We start from the raw sequence: 20200 nt of genomic DNA, 5'->3' as shown, positions 1-20200 counted from the left end.
CGCCAGGGGGCCACAGGGTTTAGAGTTTACGATACTGACTATTTGTTGGATTGATCTCACACTGGATGGCTTGATCAACGTCTGTGTACACTGAGAAGGAATACTTGATACTGTTCTTTTCTATTCATCTGTCAATAAAAATGTGACTGAAAAATGAACGATCACACAATAGGCATCAAATGTGATTAATGGAAAAGAAGGTAAATATCGGCCTTGGAATTGTCACAGTCTGCCGTGCGATTGCATGTCAAAAGAGTGTGATTTCTTCAGGAACGCACATAAATTGATTTCTTCAGAAATTCTGACTGAGGTCTCCATCTCCATTTTCACTGTTACAGGTCAGGGTCTACCCTAATCGTGAAATCTTAGTAATAAAGAATAACACAGCAACCAACAGAAATGTATTTCACAAAGCTGATTGTATCAAGGCAGTGCCAACAGGTTGATGATGACTACCTGTCAAAGATGGCTCCCACTCCAGCACTGTGGGCGCTGTTACGATGGACGTGTAGCCCTGTTGCCAGGAGGATCCCATCTTTCACCGCTATCGAACGGTGCGAGAAGGATGCGATGAGGAGCTCGTTCCACCCTGAGGGAAGAGAGAGAAGGAAGAATAAGGAGAGATAAACATTCAAAGTTGACAATTGTATTGACAACAAGGCAAGGGAATTCCAATGAATCAATCTAGGCTGAATAGTCAAACCAGAAAGCTCTTTCATGCATAGGCTCTGGGTTATTACCAACCTATCTCAGATGTGCTTTCCAGAGAGATAAGTGTTTAACAGGGTGAACTGCGCCTGCCATCCCAATAAAAGGTGACACACTTGATATGCCAAGCGAGGGTAAGAAACAGAGAGCTCTGTGCCGTTTGAGTGACAGGGCTCCTTTAACTGTTCTGTCTAGCAAAACTCCACACTTCTCCCCAGAGTTGAGTTGGGAATGAGAGGGGCTGGGATGCTTTCATCTGAGAGACAGCAGAACTAAACTGGTTATTTATAGAAGACCTGAGCTGAGCACTGAGAAGAGGAGACAGGACCCTCTCAGCTAGCTTCAGAACAGAAGGTCTCTCTCTCAAATCAAATGTTATTTGTCTCATGCTTCGTAAACAACAGGTGTAGACTAACAGTGAAGTGCTCCCGTCCCAACAATGCAGGGAGAAAGAAAATAGAGAAATAATAGAAAAGTAAAACACGTAATAATAAATACACAATGATTAATGATAACTAGTGGTACCAGTACCAAGTCAATGTGCAGGGGTATGAGGTAATTGAGGTACAGTTGAAGTCAGAAGTTTACATACACGTAGGTTGGAGTCATTAAAACTTGTTTTTCAACCACTCAGCCAAGACCGCAGAAAAATAATTGTAGTCCTCCACAAGTCTGGTTCATCATTGGGAGCAATTTACAAACTCCTGAAGGTACCACGTTCATCTGTACAAACAATAGTACGCAAGTATAAACACCATGGGACCACGCAGCCGTTATAATGCTCAGGAAGGAGACTCGTTCTGTCTCCTAGAGCTGAATGCACTTTGGTGTGAAAAGTGCAAATCAATCCCAGAACAACAGCAAAGGTACACAAGTATCTATATCCACAGGAAAAACGAGTCCTATATCAACATAACCTGAAAGGCCACTCAGCAAGGAAGAAGCCACTGCTCCAAAACCACCATTAAAAAAAGCCAGATTTCGGGTGACAAAGATTGTACTGTTTGGAGAAATGTCCTCTGGTCTGATTAAACAAAAATAGAACTGTTTGGCCATAATGACCATTGTTATGTTTGGAGGAAAAATGGGGAGGCTTGCAAGCCATAGAACACCATCCCAACCGTGAACCACGGGGGTGGCAGCATCATGTTGTGGGGGTGCTTTGCTGCAGGAGGGACTGGTGCGCTTCACAAAATAGATGGCATCATGAGGCAGGAAAATTATGTGGATATATTGAAGTAACATCTCAAGACATCAGTCAGGAAGTTAAAGCTTTGTCGCAAATGGGTCTTCCAAATGGACAATAACCCCAAGCATACTTCCAAAGTTGTGGCTAAATGGCTTCAGGACAACAAAGTCAAGGTATTGGAGTGGCCATCACAAAGCCCTCACCTCAATCCCATAGAAAATATAGTTATGTACTGGGCCGTACGCACTACCCTCTGTAGCATCTTGCTGTCGGATGCCAACCAGTTGCCATACCAAGCGGTGATGCAGTCAGTCAACATGCTTTCAATTGTGCAGCTGTAGAATATTTTGATGATCTGAGGGCCCAAGCCAAATCTTTTCAGACTCCTGAGTGGGAAAAAGTGTTGTCGTGCCCTCTTCATGACTGTGTTGGTGTGTTTGGACCATGCTAGATCCTTAGTGATGTGGACACCGAGAAACTTGAAGCTCTCAACCCGCTCCACTACAGCCCCGTTGATCTGAATGGGGGCATGTGTTTGGCCCTCCATTTCCTTTGAACATGAAGTACCGGAGGGGACTAAGCACACACCCCTGAAGAGCCCCAGTGTTTTGGGTCAGCGTGGTGGATGTGTTGTTGCCTACCCTCACCATGTGAGGGTGTCCCGTCAGGAAGTCCATTATCCAGTTGCAGAGGGAGGTGTGCAGTCCCAGGGTCCTTTACTTAGTGATAAGCTTGGAGGGCACTATGAATGCTGAGTAGTCAATGAACAGCATTCTCATGTAGGTGTTCCTTTTGTCCGGGTGGGAGAGGGCAGTGTGGTGTGTTACACCATTCTCTCCATCACTATGGAGGATGCTGATGTGGTCTTATGGTCGTGTTGAACTGACCTGCTCGTAGGAGGATGACCTGGTCGTCCAGGGGCAACTCAGAGAAGTGGGGGATCCTCTTGGCCCACTCCACCAGCGTGAAGAGCTGCTTGTCGGCTGCTTGGCAGATGTTAGTCACCGGGTCGTTGGGCTGTTGAAAGACACATGGGAAGGCTTGCTGTCACAAATATGGTTAGCACAGAAAGACTGAAAGATACATTGTGACGTGTGTGTGGTTGTGTGTGTAATCGTACTTATGCACTCTGTATGTGCATGTGCGTGCTTGCTAAGTGTATGTTTTGGTGTGGCAGCTGAGCTTCCTCTCCAGTAGATAGAGCTTTTCAGTCACAGCAGTACACCACCGAGTTTTAGAGGAGCACCAACCTGCTCCGCTCGCTGCTCCTCTGAGCCAAGACCTTGCACGCATGCACGCACGCACACACACCACACACACACACACACACACACACACACACACACACACACACACACACACACACACACACACACACACACCCTAGCCAAGTGAATGATCTCCTCTGAGGAGCGAGCAGGAAGGAAAACAAACAGTGATTCTGTCCCAGCCCGAGGAGGAAATAACTGCAGAGAATCAGCAGTAACAAATGACTCACTCCAAGCAGGCAGTTCCTTCAGGACACTTCTACCGACAGAAGACTATTTTGAGTGTTCAGACAGAGAGCCAAAAGAGCTCCACCTGACACACAGTTAAGGAACAAGTGTTTGGGCGTTCAAGTGTCAATTCATTTCATGAGTGAGTGTGAGAGAATGGGTCTTAAGAAAAAGTATGCTCATTCACCACTACACCAGGGTTATATTCCTGATCTCTGACAGAGAAAAGTTTGGATGGGGCCTCCCGGGTGGCGCAGTGGTTAAGGGCGCTGTACTATCAGAGTCCCTGGGTTCGCGCCCAGGCTCTGTCGTAACCGGCCGCGACCGAGAGGTCCGTGGGGCGACGCACAATTGGCCTAGCGTCGTCCGGGTTAGGGAGGGATTGGTCGGTAGGGATCTCATCGCGCACCAGCGACTCCTGTGGCGGGCCGGGCGCAGTGCGCGCCAGCCAAGGTTGCCAGGTGCACGGTGTAGCCTCCGACACATTGGTGCGGCTGGCTTCCGGGTTGGATGCGCGCTGTGTTAAGAAGCAGTACGGCTGGTTGGGTTGTGTATCGGAGGACGTATGCCTTTCAACCTTCGTCTCTCCCGAGCCCGTATGGGAGTTGTAGCGATGAGACAAGATAGTAGCTACTACAACAATTGGATACCACGAAATTGGGGAGAAAAAAGGGTAAAAAAAAAAGAAGAAGAAAAAAAAAAGAAAGTCTGGAAGAAAAAGGTACAAATGTACAGTACATTGTCGAAGGCTGAAAAGGTGGCCTCATGTTCAAAAGAGAGAGAGAGAGAGAGAGAGAGAGAGAGAGAGAGAGATATATTGTAGGATGGAAATGTGGTTGTGAATGGACAAAGACAAAGAAACCTCAAGTGTCAGAAGCCATCAAACTGAAGGCCTCACTTAACCTGGGAGGAAACCATGGGCAGTGAAGAGGACTTCTAACTTCTAATACCAGTCACGTGCAGTCAGGGTAGGTATGGTACGAAGTGCTTACCCTGTGATAATCTCATGTTAAAAAGCTGTTATGAAAAGCCACATTTAAAATACAATTTAAAAAAAAATGTAATCTCAAATGATTCTGTTGATTTTTATGCTCAAAATCTCAGGATATCCCCTCCTTCCTTTCCATCCATTCAAATTGTTGGCGCGCACAGCCATTCCTGACCCCAGTCACTGTTAATGGACAGGGTCAGCATAGGCGTCACTGCTTTGCCTAGCTTGAAGTATCTTCATGTGTTGCATTGAGACTATTTCCTATCTTCCGCTTGCGTATTGCCTAAACATGTTGTGTGGGTATTAATTAACCTGGGGTGAGCTCTGCACATTTGGGTCTACAGAATTTTGAGCTTGCATCCCTTAGACTGAAGGAAGCTACCTAGCTAGCAAAAACAACCTGACAAATAGACACTATACTGCACCTCAAACAATTTTCCAAGTTGGAATAATGAAATGTTCCACTCTTCGAACCCTCCAAATGGCGCATCAACTATAAGTAAAGTTTAGAGCAGACAGAGGCAGCTTGACGTAGACAACAACTTTATTCATGGACAGGCAAGGCAACCACCATCTCCCTCACTGCTAAATGTCGGGCAGGCAAACAGTGAGTACTGGATTGTCTACTTGTCTGAAAATTAATGACTAATTAATACTTTTTACTCTTTACACATCTTGGAGTTTTACTTGAGTTTTACAAGATGGATGTGACTAACTACAATGACTCTACGTGTTTGAACCTAATGGATGGAGCTGCCTACCTGTGTGCTGCGTGGGAGAACTGTACTACCAGCTACGGTTTGTGTGGCTTTTTGTTTCTGTGTGAAAATGGAACTGAAGGATGCCTTGGGGACAGTGGGCCTGCTGTGTGCATCTGTGACTTCTACAATGCTGTCACAGAGAGGTTCACTGGCCTGAAGGACAGACAAATGGACTTCATTACAGGTAAAGAACAGCCTAAATGGATTTCCCTTGCAATTTAGGCTACTGTTGAATGAACATGATGTTACATTTATCAAGCTAGAATTTCATTTTGACAAAGCAATTTTTGGACGTTTTCGACTGCATTTTTCAGTCATTTCGACTGTTTCCATTTGAGTCATTTAGCAGACACTCTTATCCACACAACATACATACACTAGTGAGAGGATACATTTTCATACTGGTCCCCAGTGGGAATCAAACACACAACCCTGATGTTGCAAGCGACATGCTCTACCAACTGAGCCACATGAGATAGTTGATATGGACATTTTGTTAAAACCTTATTTAATTTTATAAGTGTGTGTGTGTGTCTGTGTGTGTGTCTGTGTGTGTGTGTGTGTGTGTGTGTGTGTGTGTGTGTGTGTTTGCACGTACCACATACAGTGCATTGCTAGAATTGTCATTTGGTACATTGGCATTTACATTTGCTGAACATTTTTGTCAATTTTGTTTAATGACTTAGTGCCTTCAGAAAGTATTCACACCCCTTGACACTCCAAATTGAGCTCAGGTGCATCCAATTTATTTTGATCATCCTTGAGATGTCACTACAACTTGATTGGAGTCCTCCTGTGGCCAATTAAATTGGACATGAAACACACAAGTCTATAAAGGTTCGACAGGGGATGGGTATAAAACCATTTATAGAGTGTTGAAAGTTTCGAAGAGCAAAGTCATCTCCATCATTGTGAAATGAAATATATTGAAGTGGCCAGACTCTGCCTAGAGCTGGCCGTCCGACCAACCTTGATCAGGGAGGTGACCAAGGACCCAAATGACCACTCTGACAGAACTACAGAGTTCCTTGGCTGAGATGGGAGAACCTGCCAGAAGGACAACAGCACTTCACCATTTTGGGCTTTATGGGAGAGTGGCCAGACGGAAGCCACTCCCGAGAAAAAGGCACATGACAGCATGCCTGGAGTTTGCAAAAAGGCACAGGAAAGACTCAGAGCAAAAGGCAAAATATTATGTGATCTGATGAAACAAATTTTTTTCTCTTTGGCCTGAATGCAAAGCGCTATGTCTGGAGAAAACCAGGCACAGTTCATCACCAGTCTAACAACATCGATACCGTGAAGTATGTTGGTGGCAGCATCATGCCATGGGGATGCTTTTCAGCAGCAGGGAATGGGAGACTGATAAGGATAGAGGAAACAATGAATGGAGCCAAATACAGGCAAATCCGTAATGAGAACCTGCTTCAGAGTACAAACGACCTTAGACTGGGGCGAAGATTTCCGTTCCAACAGTACAATGACCCCAAGCATACAGCCAAAGCAACGCTGGAATGGCTTCAGATCAAGACTGTTAGTTTAAGCTAGAGATATCCGTCTTTGCACTGGATGCTTCTCAATCCACCGCATCTGCCAACGTAACATTTACACATCTGTGGTGAAAGGTGACAGAGCTAGAGCGGTGTTAGTCAGACCATGAGACATCTGTGGTGAAAGGTGACAGAGCTAGAGCGGTGTTAGTCAGACCATGAGACATCTGTGGTGAAAGGTGACAGAGCTAGAGCAGTGTTAGTCAGACCATGAGACATCTGTGGTGAAAGGTGACAGAGCTAGAGCGGTGTTAGTCAGACCATGAGACATCTGTGGTGAAAGGTGACAGAGCTAGAGCGGTGTTAGTCAGACCATGAGACATCTGTGGTGAAAGGTGACAGAGCTAGAGCGGTGTTAGTCAGACCATGAGACATCTGTGGTGAAAGGTGACAGAGCTAGAGCGGTGTTAGTCAGACCATGAGACATCTGTGGTGAAAGGTGACAGAGCTAGAGCGGTGTTAGTCAGACCACGAGACATCTGTGGTGAAAGGTGACAGAGCTAGAGCGGTGTTAGTCAGACCATGAGACATCTGTGGTGAAAGGTGACAGAGCTAGAGTGGTGTTAGTCAGACCATGAGACATCTGTGGTGAAAGGTGACAGAGCTAGAGCGGTGTTAGTCAGACCATGAGACATCTGTGGTGAAAGGTGACAGAGCTAGAGCGGTGTTAGTCAGACCATGAGACATCTGTGGTGAAAGGTGACAGAGCTAGAGTGGTGTTAGTCAGACCATGAGACATCTGTGGTGAAAGGTGACAGAGCTAGAGCGGTGTTAGTCAGACCATGAGACATCTGTGGTGAAAGGTGACAGAGCTAGAGCGGTGTTAGTCAGACCATGAGACATCTGCGGTGAAAGGTGACAGAGCTAGAGCGGTGTTAGTCAGACCATGAGACATCTGTGGTGAAAGGTGACAGAGCTAGAGCGGTGTTAGTCAGACCATGAGACATCTGTGGTGAAAGGTGACAGAGCTAGAGCGGTGTTAGTCAGACCACGAGACATCTGTGGTGAAAGGTGACAGAGCTAGAGCGGTGTTAGTCAGACCATGAGACATCTGTGGTGAAAGGTGACAGAGCTAGAGCGGTGTTAGTCAGACCATGAGACATCTGTGGTGAAAGGTGACAGAGCTAGAGGGGTGTTAGTCAGACCATGAGACATCTGTGGTGAAAGGTGACAGAGCTAGAGCGGTGTTAGTCAGACCATGAGACATCTGTGGTGAAAGGTGACAGAGCTAGAGCGGTGTTAGTCAGACCATGAGACATCTGTGGTGAAAGGTGACAGAGCTAGAGCGGTGTTAGTCAGACCACGAGACATCTGTGGTGAAAGGTGACAGAGCTAGAGCGTTGTTAGTCAGACCATGAGACATCCCCAAAAAATGGTCTTCTCACAAGGTTGTCTGTAGCATCCAAACTTCTTTTGCTCTAATACCCCCACAAGTGTAACGCGACTCGTCTGAAGTCAGTACAGCCGATCTGCCAACTTTTGTTTGTAGCATCCGAACAGTTTACACACTAATATGACATTTTCTGTGACCTACGACATCACGCACTGATTTTTATCTGCATCAAGTCAGTATGATGGAAACACACCACTGGTGGGAAAATGCGCTTATTTTCATTCATGTGGATTTTTGAATATTCGCAAGAAACTCCCAAAGTGGATGGAACCCTAGCTAGTATTATCAATCACAAAAACATCATGTTAACTGGGGATGGATAACATTTATATTATGATGCTCCGATTCTCAGTATGTCTGAGCCAAATCTACAACAACAAAAGCCTTGTAAACTTTTCCCCAACTTCTCACTCTCCCCAAATCCCACAGATCGATGCTGAAAGCTCGGAGGATCCCAACATGAAATACAGCTCTCTGGAGAAGATTAGTGTAAGATGAGGAGAACTCATTCCACCTCTCCTTCTTTCCAGTCGTCCTCTACTTCTAATGCTTAGACCGAAGACTACCCACACTTGAAATATGAAACCGTATGAAACAGTTAACCAGACACAAAGCCGGTACTGTTTTGAAAACTGAAAGTAGATTTTCTTTGGGCAGAGAACAAAAGCATCTTATAAATATTTCACAATCTGATCTCCGTGGGAGACAATGTGGACGATGCGGCTCAGCGCGACAGTTTTTTGCCTGTATTTCTCCTCCAAACCCATAAACAAATCCGCTAATTCATTCCAAAAGGCAGCCGCAGCCCAAACAAACCAAAATAAAAGGGGCTGTATGTTGTGTCTCTGTCGAGGTCCCTCAAAAGAATACAACTCCCAGAGTTCTCGTGAAACACGGTGAAGGCTCATGAATGTTGCATGGCTCTCTTAGCCATGTTTACACTGACCTTGTTTCTCACTGTATACACCATGAAGATGACAGGAAGGATCAGAGACCACACTCCTGCCATGATCACACATTAACTCACTGTCCTTACTGTAACGTGACAGCCGGGGAGTCACAGTGTTATGGGTGTTATGGGGAGTCACAGTGTTATGGGTGTTATGGGGAGTCACAGTGTTATGGGTGTTATGGGGAGTCACAGTGGAAGAGATCACAATGCCTTCTGAGGTCTGGGACAATGAGAATGACATGAACCTAGGAGTTCACTATTCTGTGCATGTGTGGAACAAGCCGTGAGGGACTACCGTGTCTGTGAGAGAAACTATTTTACATTTCTTCTCTGTGAACATCCTCTGGAGGATAGGGGGCCAGCTGATCGCTTTCTGAAAACGTGTCGAGCAGGGGGAGGAGAGAGGGAGAGGCGAAATCCTCCCCTGAGGGAGCGATGTAGAGAAAGAGTGAGAGCGTTTGGGCTTACGAGAGCCGCTTTGAGGACACCTCTTAATGCCTGCCACAAACAAGAGTGTATTTTTTCCCCAGACTGAATTAAAGGCTTTGGTTTGCATTATTCACAGTGGATAGCCTCTCCTCTCACAGAAATGCCTGGCTTGCATACTGTCCTATGAATTTTTTATAACTCATGGAGACAAGAGACTGGCTTTTAAATGTTTCATATTCTGCTTAAACTACAGCTGCGTGACAACAAAGAGGAATGTGGTAGTTAATAGATGATTAGTCCATAATCCAAATTCCCAACTAAATTGTGTAAAGTCCTCATAATTGGCTCTTAGAGTTGTAGAAGAGTATATTGAGACATCAACCAAGTACCCTCTAAATAACGTTAGCACGCCTATCTGCTTGTCTCTCTCTCTCCTGTGTCTGTCCAAAGAGAGAGACAAAGAAAGTTGACAGATTCAAGCACAGCAAGGTTGGAAAACACACACAAGACAAAATGAGAGAAAGGGATAGAGAAGGAGAGAGGGATATATATATAGAGAGAGAGACAGACAGTGGAAGGAAAAACTCCACAGCATGGCAAAATGATAGCATGTCCCCCCCGCCCCCCTCCAAACCCCCTCCCTCCTTGAAGAGAAGGCCCTGGCTTGTCTGACTGGAGGCATGTTACTAACGCCTGTTTAACTCCTGTTCTAGGTCACCATGAGATAAGCACACTTTATTCAGCTTGGTCAAACCCCAGCCATTAGACAGTGGCGGTGCCCATTCATGGTGTGCACTCAGGGGCCCCGACCCTGGGACTCATTAACACATGGGGCAGTGCCTCCTAAAGGAGTGGGGGGGGGGGGGGGCAGTCCCCGGACCAGAGGGGTTCCTAATCACAGAGACTGCCTGCCAAGGGGACACCGCACGTTCCAACACTGACTGTGCCGCTCTGCCCTTGTTTAATCTACAGTACCAGTCAAAAGTGTGGACACACCTACTCATTCCAGGGTTTTTCTTTATTTTACTATTTTCTACATTGTAGAGTAATAGTGAAGACATCAAAACTATGAAATAACACATGTAGTAATCAAGAAGTTGTTACACAAATCTAAAAATATTTTATATTTGAGATTCTTCAAAGTAGCCACCCGTTGCCTTGATGACAGCTTTGCACACTCTTTGCACACTTTCTCTCAACCAGCTTCATGAGGTAGTCATCTCGAATGGATTTCAATTAACAGGTGTGCTTTGTTAAAAGTTCATTTGTGGAATTTCTTTCCTTCTTAATGCATTTGAGCCAATCACTTGTGTTGTGACAAGGTATGGGTGGTATACAGAAGATAACACTATTTGGTAAAATACCAAGTCCATATTATGGCAAGGACAGCTCAAATAAGCAAAGAGAAATGACAGTTGATCATTACTTTAAGACATGAAGGTCATTCTATCCGGAATATTTCAAGAACTTTGAAACTGGCTCTCATGAAGACTGCCACAGGAAAGGAGTTACCTCTGCTGCAGAGGATAAGTTCATTCGAGTTACCAGCCTCAGAAATTGCAGCCCAAATAAATGCTTCACAGAGTTCAAGTAACAGACACATCTCAACATCAACTGTTCAGAGGAGACTGCATGAATCAGGCCTTCATGGTCAAATTGCTGCAAAGAAATCACTACTAAAGGACACCAGTAAGAAGAAAAAGAAACATGAGCAATGTACATTAGACCAGTGGAAATCTGTCTTTTGGTCTGAAGAGTCCAAATTTGAGATTTTGGTTCCAACCGCCGTGTCTTTATAAGACGCAGAGTAGGTGAACGGATGATCTCTGCATGTGTGGTTCCCACCGTGAAGCATGGAGGAGGAGGTGTGATGATGTGGGGGTGTGTTGCTGTTGACACTGTCTGTGATTTATTTAGAATTCAAGGCACACTTAACCAGCATGGCTACCACAGCATTCTGCAGCGATACGCCATCCCATCTAGTTTGCACTTAGTGGGACTATCATTTTTCAACAGGACAATGACCCAACACACGGAGAGTGATGGAGTGCTGCATAAGATGACCTGACCTCCACAATCACCCGACCTCAACCCAATTGAGATGGTTTGGACTGCATAGTGAAGGAAAAGCAGCCTACAAGTGCTCAGCATATGTGGGAACTCCTTCAAGACTGTTGGAAAAGCATTCCAGGTGAAGCTGGTTGAGAGAATGCCAAGAGTGTGCCATGCTGTCATCAAGGCAAAGGGTGGCTATTTGAAGAATCTCAAATGTAAAATATATTTTGATTTGTTTAACACTTTTTTCGTTACTACATGATTCCATATGTGTTATTTCATAGTTTCAATATCTTCACTATTATTCTACAATGTAGAAAATAGTACAATTAAAGAAAAACCCTTGAATGAGTAGGTGTGTCCAAACTCTTGACTGGTACTGTATTCTTAACTTTTCATATGATTATGATGATCATTTTCAGAGTCAACTGAAATATCAGTGGACAGGGAACTAAGTGGTCTCTCAGAAGTTGTCTATAGCTATGGCAATTTAGATGAAATACAATGACACATATTACCCAATCTACATGGCCTACTGAACAACAACTCCCCATTACAATCATCACTTTAAATCATAGCAAGAAGTAAAGGAAAATCTAAAAATATGGATCCAATAGAAATGACTTGTATTACTAGAAAACTACCAAGACAACTGAAAACAATTCCTGCAAGATATTTATCTACCTTTATCAAAGCTAGATTTCTAGAAAAGCTTGATTTCCTCCTCCTTCTCCTGCAGGGCGCCCCTGTTGGCGTCAGAGCCCCAGCAGACGTACAGCCACCACAGCAAGGCACAGCCCAGACGTACAGCCACCACAGCAAGGCACAGCCCAGACGTACAGCCACCACAGCAAGGCACAGCCCAGACGTACAGCCACCACAGCAAGGCACAGCCCAAACGTACAGCCACCACAGCAAGGCACAGCCCAGACGTACAGCCACCACAGCAAGGCACGGCCCAGACGTACAGCCACCACAGCAAGGCACAGCCCAGACAGACACACACACACACACAGTACTTTAGTGTGTCAGAGCTCCCATCCCCTCTCCTCTCCTTCTCTCCTCCCTAATGTCAACGCTCATCACGTACATTTCCTTCTTCCCAAAGATGGCTCTCATTTACTCACATAACAGCCTTCAGAGTTCTACCTTCACTTCACAGGACATTTCCCCCCACCCACCCAGAGCAGATGAGTCCCACTCTCTCTCGCTCTTTCTCTCTCGCTCTCCCTCCTTTCCTCTCCTGCACAACTGCTCTCTGTCTGTCGTTCCGGTAGGATTCCTGAGAAAACCAGAGCTTGGTGGGATGCTGTCAGGAACAGCCTGGCTGTTGTATTATTCATGGTTGAGCCAGAGAGAGTCTAGAGAATGAACAGAGAGAGCCTCACATAGCTTAGGTGGGTGCCTGGGAGACTGCAGATGTCAGGGTGCACAGGTGAACTAGTGGACTTGTGATGTAAGGTGCCATACAAGGAGCACATAGGATATGGATGTAGAATAGTCACAGCTACCTTGTTCATCTCAGTGATAGGCATCAGGTGGCAGAGCCCTGGATAGCTCCCATCCTAAGAGAATGACAACCACAGCCTCTGCTCATCTTTCACTACAGAGATGTAACACGTAAAAACTGGAGAAAAAAATGGAATAATATTATCACTACCACGTTGGCTAATGGCTGCTCCCTGTTAATCAAGCAAGACCCTGGGGAGTCCAGGGTCATTCAGAGAGGATAATGGAGATTGTTAGATTGCAGCATAATTGAACTCTGATGGTGTGGCAAATTGTTGTGATAACACTGATTACATGTTATTAATGTCCATTATTGCAAAGACACACATGCCAGAGGCTGAGGCACAAAGTACCTGTATCGTACCAAGGGGAAATGGGTGAAAATGGCTAACACAGATGTAGGACCTTCATTTGAGCCAGTTTGCTACAGCAGGAAAATAGTCCTACAGCAACAGGAAACAGCAACAGGAAATGCGAAGTGGATTATAATTAATTAACATTTTTGTAGCAGTCGACACATTTTGCGTAATGAAAAATCAAGTCAGAAATTTCAAAGTGGAAATTACAAACTTCAGAAGTCTTTTTAAAACTCAAAAACACTACAAGTTAAACATTTTTCCTACAACAGGGTGATCAAATTAAGATCCTGTGTGAGTGTGTGTGTGTGCATGTCAGAATTTGTGAGCGGAGCTAGAGCGGAGCGAGGGGCGCAGCGTACCCAATTTGACTGGAGCGTGTAGCGAGATCCTAGCCCGCTCCAATTTCGCTCAGGACATGCCCGCCCCAGGATGCATTTGTAGTCTACTTGTGTGCTGCTATAGCCACTTGCTCTAGCGACGGTCTTAGAGTTGTCACGTTCTGACCTTTGTTTTTGTCTTTGTTTTAGTATGGTCAGGGCGTGAGTTGGGGTGGGCAGTCTATGTTTGTTTTTCTATGTTGGTTTTTGAGTTCGGCCTAGTATGGTTCTCAATCAGAGGCAGCTGTCAATTGTAGTCCCTGATTGAGAATCATACTTAGGGAGCCTGGGTTTCACTTTTGGTTTGTGGGTGTTTGTTTCCGTGTGAGTGTTTGGGCCACACGGTACTGTTTCGGTTTTGTAAATTCACGTTGTCATTTATTGTTTAGTGTTCTGAGTGTTTATTGTTTAGTGTTCACCGATGACAACACTTACAGGAGTTCGCTAAATATTCTCATAAAGAAACTGATAAAACACACAGGTGCTAAATCCAGGTGACTTACAAAGATGAGAACCAAGAGAGGTGATGTAGTGTTCACAACTAAATAATCATTGTGGAATCTGAAAAGACACGTATCCCAAAAGCATGATGGTGTACTTACTACATGCACATGCTAAAAGAAAGGAACGAGCTGAGAAGATAACTGTGTCATTGTAGCAAAGTATTTATAAACTAAAATTCAGAACTCTTAAAAGTTTGGTTCATTGTTGTTTTATTATCTATACAATAGGTCATCATTGATTTTGTCCCAATAGGCCTGGCATATTCCAACTTTCAACAAGCTTTCTGTTTTGATTGGGTTATTTTGCCTAAAAAACTTTAGGACTAAAAAATGTTTTAAATAAACTCTGCATCTCTGCCCAGCCTGGCAAGAGTGGCCCAAAGGGTGTTTAGCATCCCCAGTGGCCCTGCAAGTGTGGAGAGGGTATTGTCCGCTGCTGGCCTTCTCTCCAGGCACCATCAAATGAGCCTGAAGCCACAGACTCTGACCAAACTTGTGTTTCTAAAAAATGAATTCAAAATCACAGCCTATATGTGCAATTTACAGACTATAATGATTTAATACAACAAAGTGTTGTTCATGCAAGCAGTTGCTCCCGATGCAGCATCCACCGAGAGGCTCTCGCTGCCAAGGGAATGCCTGACAGCTTGAAAGACGTTTTGGACACTACAGTGAAAATGGTTAACTTTGTTAAAGCAAGGCCCCTGAACTATTTTCTGCACTATGCAATGATATGGGCAGCGACCATGTAACGCTTTCACAACATACAGAAGTGCTATGGTTATCAAAGGGCAAAGTATTGACATGTTTTTTTATAATTGAGAGACAAGCTTAAAGTTTTCTTTACTGACCATCATTTTCCCTTGTCTGACCACTTGGATGATGATGAGTTTCTCACACGACTGGCCTATCTGAGTGATGTTTTTTCTCACCTGAATGATCAGAATCTAGGATTACAGGGCCTCTCCGCAACTATATTCAATGTGCAAAATTGAGGCTATGATTATGAAGTTGGAGCTCTTCTCTGTTTGCATTAACAAGAACAACACACAGATCTTTCCATCATTGTATGATTTTTTTTGTGTTCAAATGAACTCAAGCTTACGGACGATGTCAAATGTGATATAGCGTAGCACCTGAGTGATTTGGGTGCGCAATTACACAGGTACTTTCCCGAAACGGATGACACAAACAACTGGATTCATTATCCCTTTCATGCCCTGCCTCCAGTCCACTTACCAATATCTGAACAAGAGAACCTCATCGATATTGCAACAAGCGGTTCTGTGAAAATTTAATTTAATCAGAAGCCACTGCCAGATTTGTGGATTGGGCTGCGCTCAGAGTTTATTGCCTTGGAAAATCGCTGTTAAGACACTGATGTCCTTTGCAACTACGTACCTATGTGAGAGTGGATTTCTCGGCCCTCACTAGCATGAAAACTAAATAGAGGCACAGACTGTGTGAAATGATTTAAGACTGAGACTCTATCCAATACAACCCAACATTGCAGAGTTATGTGCATCCTTTCAAGCACACCCTTCTCATTAACCTGTGGTTTTATATGTGAGATGGCTAAATAAATTACTATTTGTGTCCTGGTCCTATAAGAGCTCTTTGTCACTTCCCACAAGCTTGTGACAAAAACTCACACGCCTTCTTATGTTTCATAAATGTATCGTATAGTGTGTGTGTGGCAGGCTTACCATGATGGCAAAAACAACATTTGAGAGTGTGCTGACCCTGGTGCTAGAGGGGGTAAGCAGCTGGAGGATGAATGTTTGAAGGGGTACGGGACTGCTATCTGAATAGACAATCGGACAATTTATTTATTTGTATTATTATTATGTTTTCTTCTCGGGCCTCTATAACTATATCTATTGTTCTTATTTTTGTTGTTGTTGTGTGATTTGGATTAATCCCCTCTACCTCACGGAACCCCACTAATCTACTGACCCGAACGCAAGAGGTGGCTAACAACAGACTCCATCCTATGCTAGCTTGCTACCGGTTGGCTTGGCTAGCTGTCTAAATCGCCGTGACCCTCAACCAACCTCTCCACTCACTGGACCCTTTTGATCACTCGACTAAGCATGCCTCTCCTTAATGTCAATATGTCTTGTCCATTGCTGTTCTGGTTAGTGTTTATTGGCTTATTTCACTGTAGAGCCTCTAGTCCTGCTCACTATACCTTATCCAACCTATTAGTTCCACCACCCACACATGCAATGACATCTCCTGGTTTCAATGATGTTTCTAGAGACAATATCTCTCTCTTCATCACTCAATACCTAGGTTTACCTCCACTGTATTCACATCCTACCTTACCTTTGTCTGTACATTATACCTTGATGCTATTTTATCACCCCCAGAAACCTCCTTTTACTCTCTGTTCCAGACGTTCTAGACGACCAATTCTTATTGCTTTTAGTCGCACCCTTATTCTACTCCTCCTATGTTCCTCTGGCGATGTAGAGGTGAATCCAGGCCCTGCAGTGCCTAGCTCCACTCCTATTCCCCAGGCGCTCTCTTTTGACGACTTCTGTAACCGTAATAGCCTTGGTTTCATGCATGTTAACATTAGAAGCCTCCTCCCTAAGTTTGTTCTATTCACTGCTTTAGCACACTCTGCCAACCCGGATGTTCTAGCTGTGTCTGAATCCTGGCTTAGGAAGACCACCAAAAATTCAGACATTTTAATTCCAAACTACAACATTTTCAGACAAGATAGAACTGCCAAAGGGGGCGGTGTTGCAATCTACTGCAAAGATAGCCTGCAGAGTTCTGTCCTACTATCCAGGTCTGTACCCAAACAATTTGAACTTCTACTTTTAAAAATCCACCTCTCTAAAAACAAGTCTCTCACCGTTGCCGCCTGCTATAGACCACCCTCTGCCCCCAGCTGTGCTCTGGACACCATATGTGAACTGATTGCCCCCCATCTATCTTCAGAGCTCGTGCTGCTAGGCGACCTAAACTGGAACATGCTTAACACCCCAGCCATCCTACAATCTAAACTTGATGCCCTCAATCTCACACAAATTATCAATGAACCTACCAGGTACCTCCCCAAAGCCTTAAACATGGGCACCCTCATAGATATCATCCTAACCAACTTCCCCTCTAAATACACCTCTGCTGTCTTCAACCAAGATCTCAGCGATCACTGCCTCATTGCCTGCATCCGTAATGGGTCAGCGGTCAAACGACCTCCTCTCATCACTGTAAAACGCTCCCTGAAACACTTCAGCGAGCAGGCCTTTCTAATCGACCTGGCCGGGGTATCCTGGAAGGATATTGACCTCATCCCGTCAGTAGAGGATGCCTGGATATTTTTTAAAAATGCCTTCCTAACCATCTTAAATAAACATGCCCCATTCAAGAAATTTAGAACCAGGAACAGATATAGCCCTTGGTTCTCCCCAGACCTGACTGCCCTTAACCAACACAAAAACATCCTATGGCGTTCTGCATTAGCATCGAACAGCCCCCGTGATATGCAGCTGTTCAGGGAAGCTAGAAACCATTATACACAGGCAGTTAGAAAAGCCAAGGCTAGCTTTTTCAAGCAGAAATTTGCTTCTTGCAACACTAACTCAAAAAAGTTCTGGGACACTGTAAAGTCCATGGAGAATAAGAACACCTCCTCCCAGCTGCCCACTGCACTGAAGATAGGAAACACTGTCACCACTGATAAATCCACCATAATTGAAAATTTCAATAAGCATTTTTCTACTGCTGGCCATGCTTTCCACCTGGCTACTCCTACCCCTGTCAACAGCACTGCACCCCCAACAGCAACTCGCCCAAGCCTTCCCCATTTCTCCTTCTCCCAAATCCATTCAGCTGATGTTCTGAAAGAGCTGCAAAATCTGGACCCCTACAAATCAGCCGGGCTAGACAATCTGGACCCTTTCTTTCTAAAATTATCTGCCGAAATTGTTGCCACCCCTATTACTAGCCTGTTCAACCTCTCTTTCGTGTCGTCTGAGATTCCCAAAGATTGGAAAGCAGCTGCGGTCATCCCCCTCTTCAAAGGGGGGGACACTCTTGACCCAAACTGCTACAGACCTATATCTATCCTACCATGCCTTTCTAAGGTCTTCGAAAGCCAAGTCAACAAACAGATTACCCACCATTTTGAATCTCACCATACCTTCTCTGCTATGCAATCTGGTTTCAGAGCTGGTCATGGGTGCACCTCAGCCACGCTCAAGGTCCTAAACGATATCTTAACCGCCATCGATAAGAAACATTACTGTGCAGCCGTATTCATTGATCTGGCCACGGCTTTCGACTCTGTCAATCACCACATCCTCATCGGCAGACTCAACAGCCTTGGTTTCTCAAATGATTGCCTCGCCTGGTTCACCAACTACTTCTCTGATAGAGTTCAGTGTGTCAAATCGGAGGGTCTGTTGTCCGGACCTCTGGCAGTCTCTATGGGGGTGCCACAGGGTTCAATTCTTGGACCGACTCTCTTCTCTGTATACATCAATGAGGTCGCTCTTGCTGCTGGTGAGTCTCTGATCCACCTCTACGCAGACGACACCATTCTGTATACTTCCGGCCCTTCTTTGGACACTGTGTTAACAACCCTCCAGGCAAGCTTCAATGCCATACAACTCTCCTTCCGTGGCCTCCAATTGCTCTTAAATACAAGTAAAACTAAATGCATGCTCTTCAACCGATCGCTACCTGCACCTACCCGCCTGTCCAACATCACTACTCTGGACGGCTCTGACTTAGAATACGTGGACAGCTACAAATACTTAGGTGTCTGGTTAGACTGTAAACTCTCCTTCCAGACCCATATCAAACATCTCCAATCCAAAGTTAAATCTAGAATTGGCTTCCTATTTCGCAACAAAGCATCCTTCACTCATGCTGCCAAACATACCCTTGTAAAACTGACCATCCTACCAATCCTCGACTTTGGCGATGTAATTTACAAAATAGCCTCCAATACCCTACTCAACAAATTGGATGCAGTCTATCACAGTGCAATCCGTTTTGTCACCAAAGCCCCATATACTACCCACCATTGCGACCTGTACGCTCTCGTTGGCTGGCCCTCGCTTCATACTCGTCGCCAAACCCACTGGCTGCATGTCATCTACAAGACCCTGCTAGGTAAAGTCCCCCCTTATCTCAGCTCGCTGGTCACCATAGCATCTCCCACCTGTAGCACACGCTCCAGCAGGTATATCTCTCTAGTCACCCCCAAAACCAATTCTTTCTTTGGCCGCCTCTCTTTCCAGTTCTCTGCTGCCAATGACTGGAACGAACTACAAAAATCTCTGAAACTGGAAACACTTATCTCCCTCACTAGCTTTAAGCACCAACTGTCAGAGCAGCTCACAGATTACTGCACCTGTACATAGCCCACCTATAATTTAGCCCTATCAACTACCTCTTTCCCAACTGTATTTAATTTATTTATTTATTTTGCTCCTTTGCACCCCATTATTTTTATTTCTACTTTGCACATTCTTCCATTGCAAAACTACCATTCCAGTGTTTTACTTGCTATATTGTATTTACCTTGCCACCAAGGCCTTTTTTGCCTTTACCTCCCTTCTCACCTCATTTGCTCACATTGGATATAGACTTGTTTATACTTTATTATTGACTGTATGTTTGTTTTACTCCATGTGTAACTCTGTGTTGTTGTATCTGTCGAACTGCTTTGCTTTATCTTGGCCAGGTCGCAATTGTAAATGAGAACTTGTTCTCAACTTGCCTACCTGGTTAAATAAAGGTAAAATAAATAAATAAAAATAAAAAATATAGCCGAGCGGTTGGAAAGGATGTTGAGCACCGGTGCGCACCGATGAGCGGGATTTACGACCACTCAACTCCGCTCACATCCACATGTGCATGTACACACGCGGATAAGTATGTTGGCGTGTTTGTACATAAGTGAGT

General features: G+C 44.8%; 1 protein-coding gene across 5 annotated transcripts in view; it reads right to left on the bottom strand.

Moving 5' to 3' along the window:
* Positions 1–20200, bottom strand: part of LOC100136128 (retinoic acid receptor RXR-alpha-A) — a 159227-nt gene that overhangs the window by 10474 nt on the left and 128553 nt on the right. For all 5 annotated transcript variants that reach the window (XM_036977326.1, XM_036977328.1, XM_036977327.1 and 2 more), the window contains exons 7-8: positions 2785–2914; positions 457–589 (exon numbers count right to left, since the gene is read on the bottom strand). In XM_036977326.1, the coding sequence (XP_036833221.1) occupies positions 457–589; positions 2785–2914 (263 nt within the window). The remainder of the gene's footprint in view (positions 1–456; positions 590–2784; positions 2915–20200) is intronic.

This window comes from Oncorhynchus mykiss, chromosome 5 (assembly GCF_013265735.2).
Source record: "Oncorhynchus mykiss isolate Arlee chromosome 5, USDA_OmykA_1.1, whole genome shotgun sequence".
Lineage (NCBI taxonomy): Eukaryota > Metazoa > Chordata > Actinopteri > Salmoniformes > Salmonidae > Oncorhynchus > Oncorhynchus mykiss.
This window is presented reverse-complemented; position numbering and strand designations above follow the sequence as displayed.